Source organism: Schistocerca piceifrons, chromosome 10 (genome assembly GCF_021461385.2).
Source record: "Schistocerca piceifrons isolate TAMUIC-IGC-003096 chromosome 10, iqSchPice1.1, whole genome shotgun sequence".
Taxonomy (NCBI): Eukaryota; Metazoa; Arthropoda; class Insecta; order Orthoptera; family Acrididae; genus Schistocerca; species Schistocerca piceifrons.
The window spans coordinates 129,401,851-129,424,565 of NC_060147.1; the positions used below are offsets into that span (position 1 = coordinate 129,401,851).

A 22,715-nucleotide genomic window follows, 5' to 3' on the forward strand; every position below is an offset into this window, starting at 1 on the left:
AAAAAAAACAAGATCCTGCAATTACATTCTGATCTTTAGATAACTGTATGTAGAAATGATGATGATGATGATGATGAGTCCCATACTTCTTTACAGAGCGCAGGGGAGCGACGCGGGAGAACCGCGCCGCCTTACTAGGCAAGGTCCTAGTGGAGGTGGTTTGCCATTGCCTTCCTCCGACCGTAATGGGGATGAATGATAATGATGAAGACGACACAATAACACCCAGTCATCTCGAGGCAGGAAAAAATCCTGACCCTCCGGGAATCGAACCCGGGACCCCGTGCTCGGGAAGCGAGAACGCTACCGCGAGACCATGAGGGGCGGACGTATGTAGAAAAGCCAAGTACTAATTAATTGTTTGTGTATAGTGGTTTATTTAGGAACTTTAGTAGTCTTCAACCGGTTTTCTAGGTGTTTTCTGGTGAAATAATTTCAGAAGAAATTTTTGGGATCTGTTTTCAGTGTCGTTACTGTGTCATTAGACTCTGATTTTCTTTCTGTGTTAATATTCTGTTATATCCTCATTTGTTGTTGATTAATACTGTTAATAATAGTAGTTACTCCCTTGTAGAGTAAGTTTGTGATTATTGTAGTCAGTTTTTTAACATCTTCTTATTGTAGTAGCGGAACTTAGATAAAGTAGTTTTCTCGTTTCAGTAACTGTAAAATTTAACCATGAGTGAGAAGTGTGGGCTTTGCCATAGGTTCGCAAGTAGTGGATTGCGGTGTGAGACATGTTCGAAGTATTTTCACTGGGTGGGAATGCAGTGCGGAAGCCAGTGGGCATTCTGGTGAGGTCCTCTCCTGGAACTGCAGGTTATGTAGCAAGAGTAAGTTGATAGAGGAGCAGGAGCGTAAGATCTGTGCCCTTCAGGTGCAGTTGAAAAACGCACAGGAGGAGCTAGATAGGATAAGGAGGGAGAAAGGGGTTGGGGAATGGGAGCTGGCTGTTGGCAAGAGATCTGCTAGCAGGAGGAGATTTTCAGATATACTATTGGTGTTTGCAACAGATATGACCAACTGTCAGAGTCTAGTGGTGAGGAATCTCTAGTAGCTGTAGATGTAGGAAGTATGCAGCAGACCTCAGCAGTTACGGTGGCTAGGACAGTTGCAAAGTCGAAGAGAAAGAAGAAGGTTCTGCTGTTAGGTAGTTCTCATGAGAGGGGTGTAGGCCAGCAGTTGCAGGAAGTGTTGGGGAGTGAGTACCAGGTCACCAGCATTGTGAAGCCTAATGCAGGATTGGCTCAGGTAAGTGTTAACATAGGGGGGTTATGTAGGGATTTTACTAAAGAGGATCAGGTAGTGATTGTGGGTGGGGCTGGTAGTAGTATTGACAGGGATGGGGGGTATGACATAGATGGTGATCTGGAAAAGATAGCCACTCAGACTGGCCACACGAATGTGCATTTCGTGGAACTGTTTCAGCGTCACGATCGGCCTCATCTTAATACAGCCGTCAGGCGTAATAACATGAGACTTGGGGGTGCGCTGATGACAGAAGGCACGAGTCACATTTCAGTGGTGTCGGTGGAGTCTACCAGCAGGACGAGTTTCACTAGACATGGCCTGCACCTCAACAGGTATGGGAAGGGGAGGTTGGCAAAGCTTAAAGGTGACAGCATTGGTGGGAGGTGGTGGGATCACTCATGGGAAAATTCCTGTAGTAGTGGGTGTTAGAGCTGCACCTTTTTTAGATTGAAGTCATAGGTATTCCTGCTTAAGGGAAGTCTCTCTAATAAAGGAACCACTTTCGACAAAGCTTTGGTATCCGAGTAGTGAGGGAATTAGTATATTTCATCAAAATATACAAGGTATTAGAGATAAAGTTAGTGAAATGCTTATAGATGTTGACTCTGAAATTTTTGGTATATCTGAACACTTCTTAAATAAGGAGACAATTCAGAGGCTTCCTTTACCAGGATACAGTTTGGCTGGCAGCTTTTCTAGGAGCTCTTTGCGGTGTGGGGGAGTAGCCATGTATGTGAAAAACGGCATCCCATTTGAGTCAATTGATGTTGCAAAGTACTGCACTGAAAAGGTGTTTGAATGTTGTGCAGGTGTGGTTAAATTTAGTGGAGCTAAACTTCCAACTCTTGTTATTTGCAGATCCCCAGACTCCGATTTCACAACATTTTTGCTAAAGCTAGGGGAGGTTCTTGGTTCACTTTATAGGAAATACAAAATGTTAGTTAAATGTGGTGACTTCAATATTAATTGTATAAGTGATTGTGCAAGGAAAAGGATGCTGCAAATCGTATTCTTTCCAACGAGAGAGCAAGGGAACAGTATAACAACCACAGACAACATTTTTGTTCATTCTGTTAGCAAAAAGGTGAATGGCCTTTCAGATCATGATGCACAAATTTTAACTCAAAGATTTTTGTGCTGCAACACATGTTAAATATAGTTATCAACTTTTTAGGAAAGCTGATCCAGTTGCTGTAGAGACCTTTGTAAACCTTATCAAGGAACAAGAGTGGCAAGATGTTTATATTGCTGATACAGTAGACGATGAATATAATTCTTTCCTCAAGACTTTTCTCGTGTTCTTTGAAAGTTGCTTTCCGTTAGAACGTTCAAAACAGTGTACTAGTACAAACAGGCAGCCTGGGTGGCTGACTAGAGGAATAAGAATATCCTGTAGAACAAAATGCCATTTAGAAACAGTCAAAATCTAAATGCAGCAGCCCATTACAAACAGTATTGTAAGGTGCTTAAAAATGTTATTAGAAACGCAAAAAGTATGTGGTATGCAGATAGAGTAGCTGTCTCAGGATAAAATTAAAACCTTATGGTCAGTCGTAAAGGAAGTGGCTGGTCTGCAGAGACAGGTCGAGGATATAGAATCAGTGGGTAGTGGGAATGTCCGTGTTACTGATAAGTCGCATATATGTACAGTATTTAATAATCACTTTCTGAATATAGCAGGTGAACTAAATAGAAACCTAGTCCCAACAGGGAATCATATAGCGCTCGTAGAAAAAAGTGTTCCGAGACTGTTACTGGAAAATGCTCCTCCATGGTACTGACAAGCGGGAGATTGAGTTAATAATTAAATCACTCATGGCTATGACGGGGTATCTAGCAGAATACTGAAGTATTGTTCTATGTATGTTAGCCCAGTACTTAGCCGTATCTGTAACTTTTCCTTTAGGAGTGGTCGGTTACCTGACCGATTAAAGTACTCGGTATTGATGCCACTTTATAAAAAGGGAGACAGGGATAATGTTGACAATTTTAGACCTATTTCTATGCCTTCGGTGTTTGCTAAAGTTATCGAGAAGGTTGTATATACAAGGTTACTGGAGCATTTAAATTCACATAATTTGCTGTCAAATGAACAGTTTGATTTTAGAAATGGTTTAACAACTGAAAATGCTATATTCTCTTTTCTCTTTGAGGTTTTGGACGGATTAAATAAAAGGTTGCGAACGCTACGTGTTTTCTTTGATTTAACTAAGGCTTTTGACTGTGTTGACCACAAAATATTACTGCAGAAATTGGACCATTATGGAGTAAAGGGAGTAGCTTACAATTGGTTCGCCTCTTACTTTAAGAACAGAAAGCAGAAGGTAATTCTCCGCAATATTGAGAGTGGTAGTGATGTTCAGTCCCAATGAGGCACTGTTAAGTGGGGCGTTCCCCAAGGGTCGGTGCTGGGCCACTGCTGTTTCTTATTTATATAAATGTTATGCCTTCTAGTATTACAGGTGATTCAAAAATATTTCTGTTTGCTGATGACACCATCTTGGTAGTGATGGATCTTGTGTGTAATATTGAAACAGCATCAAATAATGTAGTTCTTGAAATGAGTTCGTGGCTTGTGGAAAATAATTTGATGCTAAATCAGAGTAAGAGTCAGTTTTTACAGTTTCTAATTCACAATTCAACAAGAACCGATATTTTGATCAGACAGAATGGGCATATTGTAAGCGAGACGGAACAGTCCAAGTTCCTATGCGTTCGGATAGATAGTAAGCTGTTGCGGAAAGTCCATGTTCAGGATCTTGTTCAGAAACTAAATGCTGCTTTATTTACCATTAGAACAGTATCTGAAATAAGTGATAGTTCAACACGAAATGTAGTCTACTTCGCATATTTTCATACGCTTATGTCGTATGGTATTATTTCTTGGGGTAATTCTTCTGATTCAAAAAGGGTATTTTTGGCTCAAAAACGCACTGTTCGAGCTATATGTGATGTAAGTTCGAGAACCTCTTGTCGACCCCTATTCAATAGTCTGGGAATTCTGACATTGCCCTCACAGTATATATTTTCTTTAATGTCGTTTCGTGTTAGCAATATTAGCTTATTCCCAAGAGTTAGCAGCTTTCACTCAATTAATACTAGACACAAATCAAATCTGCATGTGGAATGCACTTCCTTGGCTCTTGTGCTGGAAGGAGTGCAGTATTCTGCTGCATCCACTTTCAATAAGCTACCACAAGAACTGAAAAATCTTAGCAGTAACCCAAACTGAAGGGTTTCCTCATGGCTCACTCCTTCTATTCTGTCGAGGAGCTCCTGCAAGAGCTGAAAAATTAAGCAAATTACAGTGTTACATTGTTGATTTGCTTTATTTAAACTTACGACTTATCGCCTGAATATGTTTCTTATATTTCGTTTTATCTGTTTCTACTATCGTGTTATAATTTCATGTATTGACTCGTTCCATCACCATGGAGACTTCTCCTTAATTTGGTCCCAAGGAACAATAAATTAAAAAAATAAAAAAGTTAATTTTGGATGTGCAAAATAACTGTTAATGATACAATTTTTACCATAATTAAAAATTGTAGTTCAGTTATCTTATAACCTTCTCAGGACATTGCAATAAAATTTTCAGATTAATTGGATGATTACAATTTGAGTTATGACTTCTAATAGAAAAGACAATAAAAAATTAAAAATTCAAAATGTGCCAAAATATCAGTCCCGCATGTTTTCATTAATTTCATTCATTCATATCATTTTTTCCCTTATGGACAGTGTTTGAACTCAAATATCTCATGATGACACAATTTTCACTTCTTTCCTTTCTTCCTTTTCTCTAAAAATCTCTTCATCCTCTGACTATGCTCTTGTTTTCTTTGTTCCGTCCATAATGCTCCCGTCTTCCTCTTCTCATTTACCATAAATTTTGCGTTCCTAATTTTGTTTCTGAATTCCTTTCTGTCTTTTATCACTTGTTCGTTGATCCCCAGCTGCCTTATGTCTTCCTCTATTTCATGATACCAATTTGTTTTAAGGCTTGAATGTTTTACTACATCATACTTCATCAATGATTCTCTTTGTATGTCTGGCGTTGTCCATTCTCTGTATGTGTCCGTAGAAATTTAGTCTGCGTTTTCTGATCATGTCTGTGAGTCTGTCAGTGTGTTGGTATAACTCATTGGTACGTCTTTTCATCCATATGCCATCTTTGTGTATTGGTCCTAATATTTTCCTGAGAATTTTGCGTTCTATTTTTTCTGTCTCTATAATGCCTGATGCTCTAATTGTGGTCGTTTCTGACGCATATAGTGCTTCCGGTAATACAAATGTTTCGTAGTGTCTAATTTTGGCCTGTCTTGATATGCTTTTCTTATTATAATGTGACCATGTGAGTGTGTATGCTTTCTGGAGTCTTTCTGTTCGTTCTGTGTTGGATGCCTTGTTTGATCTATTTGTCTGCTTTTTCGGTACGCCTGTGATAGCTGCGAACGCTCCAGGGTGTTGCATTTTGAGTCCTGGGACAGCGTGGCATTTGGACGGCATCTGAGCTGGCGTCGCCTACGCACGTGGTGCGGACTTTCTGTCGTGCTTATAGCTGCGTCGGCAGCGCTTTGTGGAGTCTGGCTGCCGCCGAAGCGGCGAACGCACTGGACAAAGGCAGGCGTGCGGCCACAGGCGCGGCGTTTGCGTCGGTCAGCGAGTAAAGGCCGGTTCCCACTAGAGCGCGGCAGCGCGTCGTGCGGCAGCGGCAGCGGCAAGCGTTTTCCGCGTTGACGCGGCGGCTCGCGGAATTGGCGTTCCCATCTGGAAGCGGCAGATGCTAGCGGTAGCCAATGACGGACAGCCACTGAGGTACGGGGCAGGACCCACTGAAACGCGCGGTGCGTTTGATTAGCTATATCTTACACCTACATGAAGGAAAGACGAAGTTGGGTGAAGACATACCAATTTTTCATTTTCTGTACAATGTACTCTTTCACATATTTCATTATTCGTGTTTTCTCATTTCACCATAAACAGATTTCATGACTACCGTTCACGATTGTTCACTATCTCCTAACACATTGAAACAATGTACGACAAAAGAGATTATTCAGATAGTTAAGCGAGACAAAAATTTAAAATGTGATACGGTAGCAGGTACACGAAAACAGTAAGAACACAAAGGCTAGGTGGAAGGGATGAAAGTGGAAGCCACCTGATAGAATTTCCCACAGAGCATAATGTAATCATCGCCAGCACCTTGCTTAAGAATCACGAAAGAATAATATATATTTGGAACAGTTTTCGAAACCAGATTTTAAATTGTAAGGCATTTCCTGGTGCAGACGCAAACCTGACTGAAGACTGTCAATAGCAAGAAAAGCGTTCTGAAAAAGAAAATTTGTTCACACCGAATATAAATGCTAATGGTTGGATACTATTTTACAAAGGTATTTGTGTGGAGTGCAGCCTCGTATGTAAGTGAAACGTGGACGATGAACACTTCTGTCAAGAAGACAATGGACGCTTTCAAAACGTGGTGATTCATAAGAATGCTGAACTTTAGATACGAGGATCGTGTGACTAAAGAAGAGGTACGGAATTAAATAGAGGAGGAAGAGGAAATTACGGTACAACTTTGACGACAATAGGGGTTAGTTGACAGGGCGTATTGTGGGGCGTCAAAGAGTGAGGACAAAGGGGTTGGGTGATAGTATTCTGATAATAATCATCTGTTGAAATACTATTCTACTATTTTATCTATTAATGTAAGCAGTGAATTTACTCTTCCATGCACTCCTTAAAACATTTAAACCAAAACTGAAATCAGCTGAACACCAAATCTTTCAACCACTGTCTGACAACTACTGGATTCACTTTCAACTTTCTATAACTATCACTGGCTAGCCACACACACATACAGATATAAGGAGAACAAAAATAAACAAACATTAGTTTTCAGCATATAATTCTGCAGGTTGGCAACATGTACATAAACAAACCAGACAGGAAGGGACATGAGGTGAACACACTGTAGTTACGACTTTAAATCAGAGTTTTCGGTAAAACGTCTACTGCTAGTGACAGAAGAAAAAAGAGCGAACATGAAAATGTGCTTATGTTCCATAATCTAAGTTTTAGTTCAACCTCCAGCATGTGAGCAGGTGAGGGGAAACGTATATGTCCGCCAAAAACTCAATTCACTGTAAGTAATCAGTCATTCACGTAAACAAAGATGTGAACTGTTTTATAATCTCCAAGTATCACAGATCAAAACAAAACTGAGTCATTCTAGATTCCACCGAAGATGCCTTAAAGTAAAAGGCGAAACGCGTCTTGAATCAGTAAAGTACACTGGATAAAGAAAAAAGAAAGGAAATAATCAATAGCTCTACATATTTAGTAAATTACATCTTATGACATACCAGCAAATTAGTTTCGGTTTAACTTCTCATTCGACATGCTATTAATGCCATTTAAAAAAATTCATCTATCCCTTCTGAAAAACTGTAGTTACTTTCATATCTTGGTAGATAAACAGATTTAGGATATTTATCATGCGACGAAATACATGACTTTTCACAAGTTATCGTTTGCAAAAAAAAAAAAAAAAAAAAAAAAATTCGATTTCTTGAACCGTTTACGAAATTTGCGGTTGATACAACCACATGGTTTACGACGAGCAGGACGAAGTACCGGTCGCATCGCCGAGCAACCCGCGCGCGGTCACGGCATAGCCCGTCCGCCGACATATCAGACAATATCTCGAGAACGGTGATAGCTATCGATCTGCTCTCAGCTTTAAAAACAATTTCGATATGTTGACTAAATTTCATACGCAATAATGTATTACCTAAAATGAACTGTACGCAAAGTCCACGCAATGCGTTTTTACCTCTGCACACTCATTAAAATTTCGTGTAAAGGTTTACGTAAATGCGATACAGCAAGTAACCACGACGAATAACGAAAAGAAATTCGGTCCTTTATCGAGAGAAGATATCAGGCTGTAACATGCCCAAGAATCAAATTTTTCTACCATAGTTTCCTTGGAATCGGATGATAAGTATTTCATAGCTGCCGCCGCGTCCGCGCCAGCGGTTCGGCGAAAGTTCGTGTGGCCCGGGAGTCCGTACCTGACGTCACGCTCAGCGCGTTCTGTGATTGGCGGCGCGCACCTGGAGCGCGGCACGCGGCAGCGGAAGCGGTTCGACATGGTCAAACCGCGACGCAGAGCCCGCCGCGCCTTGCCGCTGACGCCATTTCCATGGCAACCACGCCGCTGACGCGCCGTTTTGACGCGCGGCAGCCCTAGTGGGAACCGGCCTTAAAGCGAAGCGAAGCGGCGATACGCGACCGGCTCCGCTTCCACCACGCACGCACGCGAAAGACCGCGCCGCCTGCCACCCAACGCCGCCAATCCAGGCTCTTCCGTACCGCGGGGTGAAAGAGCCGACGGCACTACACTTCTCGCCGAAAGCGAGCAAACCTTGTGCGACACCTGTTGAATGGACATACTGTGTTCTAACCATGAAATACACCGTGTAAGTACGAAAACTTTCTAGCCGAGATAGTTACCGTAATGAAACTTCCTGGCAGATTAACACTGTGTGCCGGACCGAGACACGAACTCGGGACCTTTTCCATTCGCGGGCAAGTGCTCTACCATCTGAGCTACCCAAGCACGACTCACGCCCCGTCCTCACAGCTTTACTTCTGTCAGTATCTCGCCTCCTACCTTCCAAACTTTAGAGAAGCTCTCCTGCGAAACTTGCAGAACTACTTTGGGAGGTAGGAGGCGAGATACTGGCAGAAGTAAAGCTGTGAAGACGGGACGCGAGTCTTGCTTGGGTAGCTCAGATGCTAGAGCACTTGCCCGCGAAAGTCAAAGGTCCCGAGTTCGAGTCTCGGTCCGACACACAGTTTTAATGTGCAAGGAAGTTTCAAATCAGGGCACACTCCGCTGCAGAGTGAAAATCTCATTCTAGTTACCGTAATGTCTCACACAATCACCTACTTTTATGGTGACCCTTTGTGGGTATGCACGTCAAATCTCACGGCTCCAGCTTCGTTAGTATTACCGCTAGGATGAGTTGTATACCGTAGTGTAAGCAAAATGGCGAATGTCGAGAGAATCAAGAACCGTGCTGTGATTGAATATCTGCATTTGGAATGTATGACGATCGAGGAAATTGCGGAGGACATACGGAATACACTTAAGGACAGTGCTCTGTCTTACGCAACAACGTCTAACAAAATTGCAGCACATTGAAACCAAATGGGGAATCTCCCATGGGCGTGCTCGTGACATTCTTGTGAATATTTTGGGAAGTTTTATACCGGTGACTAGATCTTTCAATTCTGTGCTTGTGTATTTTATTGTGTTGGCAGAAGAGCAAACGCCGTGTTACTAGTGGAGGCCGAAATGCACGCGTTTTAGCTCACCCAGGCTGGCGTGAGGAGGGAAGAACTATACTGACGTGAGGCCTGAAACATGACAAGGAATTAGAATTCAGAAAGCGGACATAATCAGTTGGATAACTTTAATCCATTAATGATTAACGTCGCTCTTGACGGTACATGATTCACAATATTGTCTGTTCAGATTTCATTCTAATTACTGAATATGGCGCCTTGCTAGGTCGTAGCAAATGCCGTAGCTGAAGGCTATGCTAAACTGTCGTCTCGGCAAATGAGAGCGTATGTAGGCAGTGAACCGTCGCTAGCAAAGTCGGCTGTACAACTGGGGCGAGTGCAATGGAGTCTCTCTAGACTAGACCTGCCGTGTGGCGGCGCTCGGTCTGCAATCACTGATAGTGGCGACACGCGGGTCCGACGTATACTAACGGACCGCGGCCGATGTAAAGGCTACTACCTAGCAAGTGTGGTGTCTGGCGGTGACACATTTTTTTCTGTACAATTATATATTCTTTGTAAACAGGTGCTCTCGATGGCTAAACAGAGTCCTAACTCTCAAAGCCAAAGCCAGATAGAAACAAACAAGACTGTGACATTAACAATGGCTCTGAATCGTCTAGGGATTGAAGTGGACTGTGACTGGATGGCAGCTAAGGGTATGTCATTTCGTACTGCTCCATCTCTATGGCACAGTTCTTCAGTCGTTCTGGCTGGCGTACCAGTCTGCCCACAACCCGTGGTCAGATATTTCCAATGGCTGAGAGACGTGCAGAACATATTGGCCAGAGCAACAGTCGGGCAGTCTGTATATCGAGATTATCACGACACCACATGTAAATTGTGTTAATACGAATAGCACCCAAGAAGGGTGCGGTTTTTAGATTTGATTACATCCATGTTATCACTGTCTGCTGGATAAAAGGGAATAGCCATTTCTAATATTAGCTCATAGCGAGGTTATCGAAAATCTGTTCTGTCTTTCTACATGTAGCTGAGGTGACCTCTATAGGTGACTAACTCGCATTGAAGGTCGACAAAACTTCACTTTTTGCTGTAGACGTCTGGACCTGTTGCAATGCAACAGTAGTGAAAGAGGTGTGTGTGCGTGCGTGTGTGTGTGTGGGGGGGGGGGGGGGTCACACAACCATTATTCAAAACGCATTATCAGAAGGAAACCAGGTTACAAATGACTATACTGCACTATGCCGTGGCACTAAGGGCTACACACACACACACACACACACACACACACACACAGGGAGAGAACGAACGAAGTTCGAATTTGGCGCCAAGCTGATGTGAGAGCAAGTGAACGTCAACACTGAGTGGACTTGGTGAAGTTAGGCGAAATGTGTGTAATGTTCTGTGTGCATATTCAAGAGCAAATGAGAATGGTGGTTAGAAAGGATGTTCCAATTGGAAAATATCGTTGTGAAATATTTTCGCACAATAAAATTACGTTTGCAGGTAAAGTTATTTATTAAGCCGCCAACCGATCTCATTTAACTGCGAATGGCAAGCGGCCACTAATCCAATAAAGCAGAGTTGGTGCTACATAACCCAATAATGCAGAATAATTAAGTTAATGACAACAACAGCAAATACTTTTTAAACCTAATTTTCGTTTGAGTAATTATCACTTAAAATCTTGGTAGAGCACTTGCCCGCGAAAGGCAAAGGTCCCGAGTTCGAGTCTCGGTCGGGCACACAGTTTTAATCTGCCAGGAAGTTTCATCACTTAAAACCTGTTTACATTTTGCAGAATGGAATAAATAATACCCTCTGACGACGACACAAAAATGCAGAAACACGTTTTGGTTTTTATGGAAAAGTTGTTAGCGTGACAGACGGATCTTATTATATTCAGTAATTTTGTTTTACATCACGTAGCAGGTTAGCTTCGGGAAGAACAGAGGCAGTGGCTGCGAGATAAGGCGGTCCTTATCTTGAGTCGGATCCTACGACCTGTGGGCGCACCACTTCCTCTGTGCCGAGTCTGAGGTTCCACGGGGAGCAATGGACGGGCCGGCTGAAGTCACTGCTGCAACCACTAGCGAAGCAGTTATATGCAGGGTGAATATTACTGAACTTAAATCAGTTTCAAACTACGGCGTGCGCACACTTTATTCAACATGTAAACGTCACTACAGATATTCGGACTACCCGTTACGATACGTTCGATATGCATGCTATCACTAGCGATGATGGGGCGCAGACGAATAGCGAGATTCTGCATGACCTGTTGAAGTGTCGGAACATCGATGCTGTCCGTGTGTTCAGATCCGGAGAATACGGCGGCCAATCGACGCCCGTGCCAGTGGCCCCTGGGTACCCCAGAGCCAGAATGCGGTCCCCAAAGTGCTCCTCCAGGACATCAAACACTCTTCCTGCATCCATGGGGTCGAGCTCCATCTTGCATTAACCACATGTTGTCCAGACCAGGGTCACTTTTGCTAATGGGGATGAAATCATCTTCCAAAACCTTCACGTAGCGTTCGGTAGTCACCGTGCCATCGATGAATATTGCACCGATTTTCCGTGACTGGATATTGAACGCCACACAGTCACCGGTCGAGGGTGAAGAGATTTCTCGATCGCGAAATGCGGATTCTCAGTCCCTCAAATGCGCCAATTTTGCTTACTGACGAACCTATCCAAATGAAAGTGGGCTTCGTCGCTAAACCAAACCATACAGTCCCCACAATGCCCAGCGACCAATGGTTCAGTTTGAACGTCCTAACGCAAACAGTTCAGAAGTTATGGCTATTTTATTTCATATATTTCAATAATCGCCATCCTGTATTTCGTAGCTGGCGGGTATGTCACCATCATAGTCATTTTCTACTTCAGACGTTTCTGCTTATGCAAGTCTTCCACACTTTTCTCCTCTCCCACGTTGTATCATTCAACATTTCCTCCCATTGCTGTCCTATCTGGTTCACATCATCCTCCACCTGGTATCTCTATGTAGTTCGCCATCTCCCACTTGGTCTTCTTCCAGATTCTGCCCATTACAAGATACATCAGAAAAGATTTACTAACATTTAAACCTATATTTAATGTTGGGCTAACACATCTATTCTTCAGAAACGGTTTTCTTGCCATTGCCAGTCAACATGTGAAACTGCCTCTTTATTTATTTATTTTTTTATTAAACACAGACCTACCGAATTAAACACATCTCAAACGTAACCTATTAATTTATCACCCAATGCAATCTGACTGCTATACATTGACAACATGATTTCCAATAATTAACACAAAAGAATGGCCCTGAATTGCTATAAATTCTAACAATAATATAAATCCAAATAATATGAAATTCAAGAAATATGAAACTACCTCCAACTCTGTTAATTACATAAACTCATTTCGATGACGAATCCCGATAGTGGAAACTCCATTCTTTTTCATATGCACTTACCTCACAGAAAATCTTCATAACACGAACTACAGCAATTACAGCAAGTAGCAACAGCAGCCAGCTAAATAAAAAGATTGTAACTACTATAGGCTCCAACTACTTTGAGGCATATGGTTAGCGAAAGAAAGATTTTGTAGAAGATGAAACAACGTATTTAGAGAATTTTACCTCATACATATGACATCCAGCTCCAAAAATTATAAAGTTGTCAATACTTCCACTACCCAAACATTATCAACCATACATCCATCCTCCTACATTTCCTTGCGTATTTTCTTATAAACACATCGTTTCATCTCAATTTACAATGCATGTCCTACCAACACAGAGTCTCCACTAAGAACATCATATCCATACACTTCCCTATCCTCTCGCTAACTGGCAGTCCGTCCAACCGAATCTCTTGTCGAGGGCGCAGAGTACTGTCAGCGATATTAACACAGTCTATAGCGCTGCCAACATACAAACAGGCTACTTACACATGTTATGTCCTCTCTAGTTCCGTCATCATCAGTTACTTTGTTATCCAAATAGCGAAACTCATCTACTGCTTTCAGTTTCTCGTTTCCTAATCTAATACTCAGCATCGCCTTAATAATTCGACTATATTTCATTACGCTTGTTGCGCTTTTGTTGGTATTCATCTTATTTTTCTCTTTCAAGAGACTCTCAATCCCCTTCAACTGCTCTTTTGAGTCCTTTGCTATTTCAGCCAGAATTACAGTCATCAGGAAATCTCAAAGTTTTTATTTTCTTTCCCTGTACTTTAATTCCTTTCCGAAATGTCTTCTTCGTTTCCTTTTTTGCTTGCACAATGTATAGGTAGAGTAACATCGGAGACAGGCTACAACCCTCTCTCAGTCCCTTCCCAACCACTGCTTTCCTTTCATACCCTTGTCTTCCGGTTTTTGCACAAACTATAAGTCGCTTTTCGCTCCCTACATTTTACCACTGCTACACTCGGAATTTCAAAAGGTGTACTGCAGTCAACATTGTCGAAAGCTGTCTCTGAGAATACAAATGCTATAAACGTAGATCAGCCTTTTCTTAACCTGTCTTCTAAGATAAGTCGTACAGTCAGTATTGCCTCGCGTGTTCCTACATTTCTCCGTAATCGAAAACGACCTCCCCCGAGGTCGGCTTTTACCAGTTTTTCCATTGTTCTGTCAATAATTCGTGCTTATATTTTGCAACCATGATTTATTAAACTGATAGTTCGGTAATATTCACACCTATCAGTACCTGCTTTCCTTGGAATTGGAATCATTATATTGTACTTTAAGTGTATGCGTATTTTGCCTGTCTTATACATCTTGTGGAATAGTTTTGTCATGACTGGCTCTCCCAAGGCTACGAGTAGTTGTGACGCAATGTTGTCTACTTCAGGGGCCTTGTTCCACCTTAGGTCGTTCAGTGCTCTGTCAAATTCTTCTCGCAGTTTAATATCTCCCACCTCATCTTCATCTCCATCCTCTTCCTTTTCTATAATATTGCTTTCGAGATCACTTCCCTTATACAGTCCTATATACTCCTTCCACCTTTCCCTTCTTTGTTTAGTACTGGTTTTCCATCTGCACTCTTTATTTTCAAACAGCTGCCTCTCTTTTCCCCAGAAAGTTCTTTAATCCTATGGGTGATATCTATCTTTCCCCTTATATGTATGCTTCTATATTCTCGCATCTATCCTGTAGCCAATCGTGCTTAGCCATTTTGCAGTTCCTGCCGATTTTATTTTTTAGTCGTTTATATTCCCTTTCGCCTGATTTTACCAGACTATAAACATATAAATACTCACAGTAACGTTCTTTCTCGTCAGTGGGGTTCGCAGACACTTAAGGCGGAACGGCTCGTACGACCGTCCGTCATATACTGTCCTCTGTTGGCAGCCAGAGTGAACTATCGCAGCCAAAGCGTTTCCTGTGCTACAGCAGAGGTACACACATGTCCTGACGTAACACTAGTGCAGGAATTCGACTCTGTGCTGTTTCATGACTCTGATGTCTAAGGCTGTTGGTTTTTTAAAAATATCAGGAATGCAGTATATCGATATTCAAAAAAGTATCATTATTGACCCTCCATGTACCAAGAAAAGGAATAACCTTAACCACTGTTTCGACGGATATAAGCCAGTGCTCTTCAGAAGGACAGACAAACTTCGCATTAGCAATTCACTAAATAAAAACTGTGGACCGAAAAAATATCGATCTGTTGGCCCACAGAAATATCGGCTTCACACTGTAAATATGCTGCCGGTTTTCCTGCCTATACAACTTGGGGCAAAAATTGAAAGGAAAACTGTGCACGTTGACGTCTGGCGATAACCACTTTGCTAACAATGGTAACTTCACACTGAAGGGTGTCCCGCGGGTCCAACGTTCGGTGTCGTCGCAAGTCGGATGTATCCTGAACACTTCGTGTCGACTCCCCCATTATTTCATTTCTGCCAACGCCAGCGACCTAGCAGTTGTAGTTTCAAAATAGCGTGGTGACGTTACACGCTGCAGTTTCTGTTGGTAGCGCCGATTACGTCAGCATTTCCCCTCACATGTCTCCACCCATCGCAATGGCGATCTCGTCACTTAGATTTTTGTTCATCAAATTAAGCCACCGTTTTTGAAGAATGCCAGTGTGAAGAAATAGCACACTGTTGTTGTTGTGGTCTTCAGTCCAGAGACTGGTTTGATGCAGCTCTCCATGCTACTCTATCCTGAGCAAGCTTCTTCATCTCCAACTACCTACTGCAACCTACATCCTTCTGAATCTGTTTACTGTATTCATCTCTTGGTCTCCCTCTACGGTTTTTACCCTCCACGCTGCCCTCCAGTACTAAACCGGTGATCCCTCGATGCCTCACAACTTGTCCTACCGACCGATCCCTTCTTCTAGTCAAGTTGTTGCACTAACTCCTCCCCAATTCCATTCAATACCTCCTCATTAGTTATGTAATCTACCCATCTAATCTCAAGCATTCTTCTGTAGCACCGCATTTCGAAAGCTTCTATTCTCTTCTTGTCCAAACTATTTATCGTCCATGTTTCACTTCCATACATGGCTACACTCCATACAAATACTTTCAGAAACGACTTCCTGACACTTAAATCTATACCCGATGTTAACAAATTTCTCTTCTTCAGAAACGCTTTCCTTGCCATTGCCAGTCTACATTTTATATCCCCTCTACTTCGACCATCATCAGTTATTTTGCTCCCTAAATAGCAAAACTCATTTACTATTTTAAGTGTCTCATTTCCTAATCTAATTCCTCAGCACCACCCGATTTAATTCGACTACATTCCATTATCCTCGTTTAGCTTTTGTTGATGTTCATCTTATACCCTCCTTTCAGCACACTGTCCATTCCGTTCAGCTGCACTTCCCAGTCCTTTGCTGTCTCTGACAGAATTACAATGTCATCGGTGAACCTCAAAGATTTTATTTCTTCTCCATGGATTATAATCCCTACTCCGAATTTTTCTTTTGTTTCCTTTATTGCTTGTTCAGTATACAGCTTGAATAGCATCGTGGAGAGGCTACAACCCTGTCTCACTCCCTTCCCAACCAATGCCTCACTTTCACGTCCCTCGACTCTTATATGTGCCATCTGGTTTCTGTACAAATTGTAAATAGCCTTTTGTTCCCTGTATTTTACCTCTGCCACCTTCAGAATTTGAAAGAGAGTATACCAGTCAACATTGTCAAAGGCTTTCTCTAAGTCTACAAATGCTAGAAACGTAGGTTTGCCTTTCCTTAATCTATGTTCCAAGATAAGTCGTAGGGTCAGTATTGCCTCGCTTGTTCCAACATTTCTACGGATCCAGACTCATCTTCCCCAAGGTCGGGTTCTAGTTGCATTAAAACTTTGCTTTTTAACGCAACTCGAGTGCTATTCTTTCACATCGGTGAACTTGTCATTCCATTCACACCGCCCCCCCCCCTTCCCCCACTACAATGGGACTACTATCCCCCATATACTTGCTTTACACTGTCAGAGAGAAAGACTGGCCGTGGTGAAAGCTAAAATTAGTAAGACTCCTTCAGACAGTTGAAGTAAAATTATATCCTGCTACAATTTCAAAAGAACAATTTCAAATATGTACCGAAAATTGTGAAAAAAATATAGTTTAAAAAAGATGTATCGCCACTCGATATTGCAATTTTGATATCGTTATGTCTGAGGAAAAATATCGCATATGTGTATATTTTTTTTGGAAAAAATATCGGTATGTCGATATTTTATCAGCAGCCCTAGTGATGTCTCCTGGGACGACTAAACTTCTGTGCTCCAAGCTTAGCAGGTACGTGGATAATGTGCTCGGTGAATATCAACGGCTTACGTAGCGCGTTAAAAACCGCTCTGACGCCGCGCCACGGCATCAGCGCGGCAGCGTTTGCGTAGAACTTGTGTCAGTGTTATGCCGCCCACACAGGGAGCTAGACGCCAGCCTTCAGAGGTGACATAACGGGCAACTTTAGTTTGGTTTTTTAAAAGACGCGACAAATGGAAGGGAGTAACACCTTATCCCTCCCATCTTGAGGCTGAAGATCACTTTTCATCCGTGTTAGCTTGAGCAAAAACAATTTTCTTCTTTTTCACCCATTCATGTTTGGTAAAATTTCACCACCACCAATGGGTTCACTTTATTACGATAAAAAAGCACATACTGGTACTGAGTTCGTTCCACGTTCTATAAATTATTTGAAACATTTTATCTAAATTATGTGGCATGACCAATTTACACAATATGTGTTGTAATAAATCCCTACATCAGTAATCGAATCATCATGCTACAAACAGAGCGTATATCTTTAATGTACAGTTGGCGTTTTCAATTTATGCAATATCAAAAATTCTACTTATCTGTTTCATTTATGTACTCCTGTTGTCGTCCACGTGATGTCTCCCTCCTCTCTAATGACTAACATTCGGAGGCTCAATTCGCAATTTCAATCTCATTTATTATTATTATTTCTATTTTTCTCAGACCTTAGGTCTGGTTAAAAATGGAAAGTGACGCGGACCTTCATCAAGCGTGACTTCCTTTTAACTGTATGGTATATGTTACATTGTATTTAGGAACTTTCGGGTTATTGAACACGTATCAATAATTACGGATTTCTGTAGTTGTATATATAAGTTTGGATGCAGCTGTATTGTATTGATGTACTGGTGGATATTATGTGGTATGACTCCTGTAGTTGATAGTATAATCGGTATAACGTCAACTTTATCCTGATGCCACATGTCCTTGACTTCCTCAGCCAGTTGGATGTATTTTTCAATTTTTTCCTCCTGTTTTCTTCTGTATATTTGTTGTATTGGGTATGGATATTTCGATTAGTTGTGTTAATTTCTTCTTTTTATTGGTGAGTATGATGTCAGGTTTGTTATGTGGTGTTGTTTTATAATGGTTCTGTTCCAGTATAATTTGAATTCATCATTCTCCAATACACTTTGTGGTGCATACTTCTATGTGGGAACGTGTTGTTTTACAGTTTATGTTGGATGGGAAGTTGATGATGTATTATTTTTGCTACATTGTCATGTCTTCTCGGGTATTCTGTATTTGCTAGTATTGTGCATCCGCTTGTGATGTGATCTACTGTTTCTATTTGTTGTTTGCAAAGTCTGCATTTATCTGTTGTGGTATTGGGATCTTTAATAATATGCTTGCTGTAATATCTGGTGTTTATTGTTTGATCCTGTATTGCAATCATGAATCCTTCCGTCTCACTGTATATATTGCCTTTTCTTAGCCATGTGTTGGATGCATCTTGATCGATGTGTGGCTGTGATAGATGATACGGGTGCTTGCCATGAAGTGTTTTCTTTTTCCAATTTACTTTCTTCGTATCTGTTGATGTTATGTGATCTAATGGGTTGTAGAGGTGGTTATGAAATTGCAGTGGTGTAGCCGATGTATTTATATGAGTGATTGCCTTGTGTATTTTGCTAGTTTCTGCTCGTTCTAGAAAGAATTTTCTTAAATTGTCTACCTGTCCATAATGTAGGTTTTTTATGTCGATAAATCCCCTATCTCCTTCCTTTCTGCTTAATGTGAATCTTTCTGTTGCTGAATGTATGTGATGTATTCTATATTTGTGGCATTGTGATCGTGTAAGTGTATTGAGTGCTTCTAGGTCTGTGTTACTCCATTTCACTACTCCAAATGAGTAGGTCAATATTGGTATAGCATAAGTATTTATAGCTTTTGTCTTGTTTCTTGCTGTCAATTCTGTTTTCAGTATTTTTGTTAGTCTTTGTCTATATTTTTCTTTTAGTTCTTCTTTAATATTTGTATTATCTATTCCTATTTTTTGTCTGTATCCCAGATATTTATAGGCATCCGTTTTTTCCATCGCTTCTATGCAGTCGCTGTGGTTATCCAATATGTAATCTTCTTGTTTAGTGTGTTTTCCCTTGACTATGCTATTTTTCTTACATTTGTCTGTTCCAAAAGCCATATTTATATCATTGCTGAATACTTCTGTTATCTTTAGTAATTGGTTGAGTTGTTGATTTGTTGCTGCCAGTAGTTTTAGATCATCCATGTATAGCCAATGTGTGATTTTGTGTGGGTATGTTCCAGTAATATTGTATCCATAATTTGTATTATTTAGCATGTTGGATAGTGGTTTCAGAGCAAGGCAGAATCAGAAAGGACTTAATGAGTCTCCTTGGTATATTCCACGCTTAATCTGTATTGGCTGTGATGTGATATTATTTGAATTTGTTTGGATATTAAGTGTGGTTTTCCAATTTTTCATTACTATGTTTAGGAACTGTATCAGTTTAGGATCTACTTTGTATATTTCCAATATTTGTAGTAACCATGAGTGGGGTAAACTATCAAAAGCTTTTTGGTAATCGATGTATGCGTAGTGCAGCGACCTTTGTTTAGTTTTAGCTTGATATGTCACCTCTGCATCTATTATCAGTTGCTCTTTACATCCTCGTGCTCCTTTGCAACAGCCTTTTTGTTCTTCATTTATAATTTTGTTCTGTGTTGTGTGTGTCATTAATTTCTGTTTAATGACTGAAGTTAATATTTTGTATATTGTTGGTAGGCATGTTATGGGGCGATATTTAGCTGGGTTCGCTGTGTCTGCTTGATCTTTAGGTTTCAGATAAGTTATTCCATGTGTAAGTGTATCAGGGAATGTGTATGGGTCTGCAATGTGACTGTTAAATAATTTAGTTAGATGTGAATGTGTTGAGGTGAACTTCTTTCACCAGAAATTTGCAATTTTATCATTTCCAGGGGCTTTTCAATTGTGAGTAGAATTAATTGCTTGGGTGACTTCATGTTGCAAAATTATCACTTCAAGCATTTGTGGTATCATCTTGTATGTGTCTGTTTCTGCTTGTATCCACCGTGCATGCCTGTTATGTTGTACCGGGTTTGACCATATGTTGCTCCAAAAGTGTTCCATGTCTGTTATGTTTGGTGGATTGTTTATTTTAATGTGTGTGTTATCTATTGTCTGGTAAAATTTCTTTTGGTTTGTGTCGAATGTCTGGTTTTGTTTCCTTCTATTTTCACTTTTTTTTGTATCTTCTTCTTCTTCTTCTTCTTCTTCTTCTTCTTCTTATTATTATTATTATTATTATTCTTTGAGGGATACATTACAGAATGCATTATTACTGTTAACATTAACCAACAAGCCCGCCGGTGTGGCCGTGCCGTTCTAAGCGCTTCAGTTTGGAACCGCGTGACCGCTACGGTCGCAGGTTCGAATCCTGCCTCGGGCATGGATGTGTGTGATGTCCTTAGGTTAGTTGGGTTGAAGTAGTTCTAAGTTCTAGGGGACTGATGACCACAGATGTTAAGTCCCATAGTGCTCAGAGCCATTTGAACCATTAACCATTTTAGTCCTATTCGGCAGCTACACTCAATAAGGTAGCTTTTTTCCTCTCTCTCTCTCCAGGCTTCCAGTTTTAGATACAGATTCGTCCTTGGGATACAAAGAGTTGCCCAGGAGCAGTGATTTTAGGTTAGATTTAAAACTTGCTTCGCTACGTGTCAGAAATTTTATGTTGTTGGGAAATTATCTGTGTTTTGTTGCTGTATATTGAACGCCTTTCTGAGCCACTGACATCTTTAATAAAGGGCAATAAAGGTCGTATTTCCCTTCAGTAAGTTTAAGTAGTGTGTAAGGCTAGGGACCGATGACCTCAGCAGTTTGGTCCCTTAGGAATTCACACACATTCGAACATTTGTTTCCGTTCACTGCAGCTTCTCTGTATTCGCCAAGAAGGCATAATGGGACGCTTGAAATCGAAAAACCATTAATGCGTTCGCCATCGTAAGCCCATCACAACAACGATGCCGTGTGTTATGGAGCGACGCCGTCTTTCCATATTAGGTAAACCGGTGGGGACTTAGTACAGCATAAAGAACTGACATCTTTGACCCGGGAAACCGGTTCCACAGCTGCTGCTGCTCTGTCTTTTGCGGCGATGGCATCTGCTGCTGCGCAGCGTGAGACAGCGGAGGTCAGTGGCTTAATACGGCTTTCTGGAACCTTTCATTCAATATTCTTACACTTTCAGAGAATTTACAGCTAATTCCCGGGTCTCTTACTTATCCGTTAATCCATTCTACTCGCAGTAGCTAGTCGTTATAATAAAAAAATAAAAAAATAAAAAAAGTTTTGATGTGATAAGCCGACAGCAAAGTACCTAAATTCGATCGTCTACCGTCCAGCACACTGACGTGGGTGAACTTTGAGTCGCGTGACTCCATTAATCAATAGTTCATGTTTATGTGCGCTACCATCCTCACGAAATAGCCGCGATAGAGCTAATGTAGCAGGACAGGGTGACACAGAAAAACGGGAACATTTCAACAATACAATAAAACTAGATGTGATGAAGGAAAGAAATTACATTCAAAGTAACTGAAACGTTACAACTTTGCCTTTTACGAAACATGGACGGCATTTATCATTTTTTAAAAATTGCGTCATTTAGATGGCGTCCTCCTGTACGAATACATTCGTGAAATCTGCTGTTGAGATTCCTCATTGACCGCTGCAACATCTCAGCTGGGATACTGTGAATTGCATCCCGAATTCTCTGTTTTAAGTTTAAAGTTCTTGGTCAAGTCGTGTAGACTTTCCTCTTGAGTTAGCCCCTCCAGAAAAAAATCACAAACTGATAAATCTGGCGATCTAGGGGGCCAGGAAATGTTACCGAATCGTGAGATCACACGGTTGCCAAACAGTTCCCGCACAAATGCCATTGATTGCCGTGCAGTGTGTGATGTCGCTCCGTCCTGTTGGAACCAGACTTCTTGAACGTTTGGAAAGTTGTTCAATGCAGGTGTAACGAAAGTTCGTAACATTTCCACGTAACGATCGGCATTGACAGTTATAGTGTGTCCCTGTTCATTTGCGAAAAAAATACAGTCCGATAATTCCATGTGATGAAACATCACACCATATTGTCACTTTAATAGCGTGTAAGGGGCGCCCATGAACGGCATTAGGATTTGTGTTTCCCCAGTAAAGGAAGCTCTGTTTATTCAAATGAAAATGTGCCTCATTCGACATCCACAACTTGTTTAGAAATTCATTGTCATTGTTTATTTTTGTTACAATTTGTTGACAGAATCCTAATCGTAACCGGTAATCGTTGTCCATCAATTGTTGGCCCATCTGTAGTTTGCACGGA

At 41.2% G+C, this 22,715-nt stretch overlaps 2 protein-coding genes across 3 annotated transcripts in view; one reads left to right on the forward strand and one right to left on the reverse strand.

Annotated features, from left to right (window-relative positions):
* The window catches only part of LOC124718828 (protein draper), a 403,131-nt gene that overhangs the window by 266,115 nt on the left and 114,301 nt on the right, over positions 1–22,715 (reverse strand). The gene's annotated exons all lie outside the window — the stretch shown is intronic.
* LOC124718760 (loricrin-like) overlaps positions 21,501–22,715 on the forward strand; it is a 34,490-nt gene continuing 33,275 nt past the window's right edge. The window contains exon 1 of the mRNA XM_047244374.1: positions 21,501–21,536. Coding sequence (XP_047100330.1) covers positions 21,501–21,536 — 36 coding nt within the window. The remainder of the gene's footprint in view (positions 21,537–22,715) is intronic.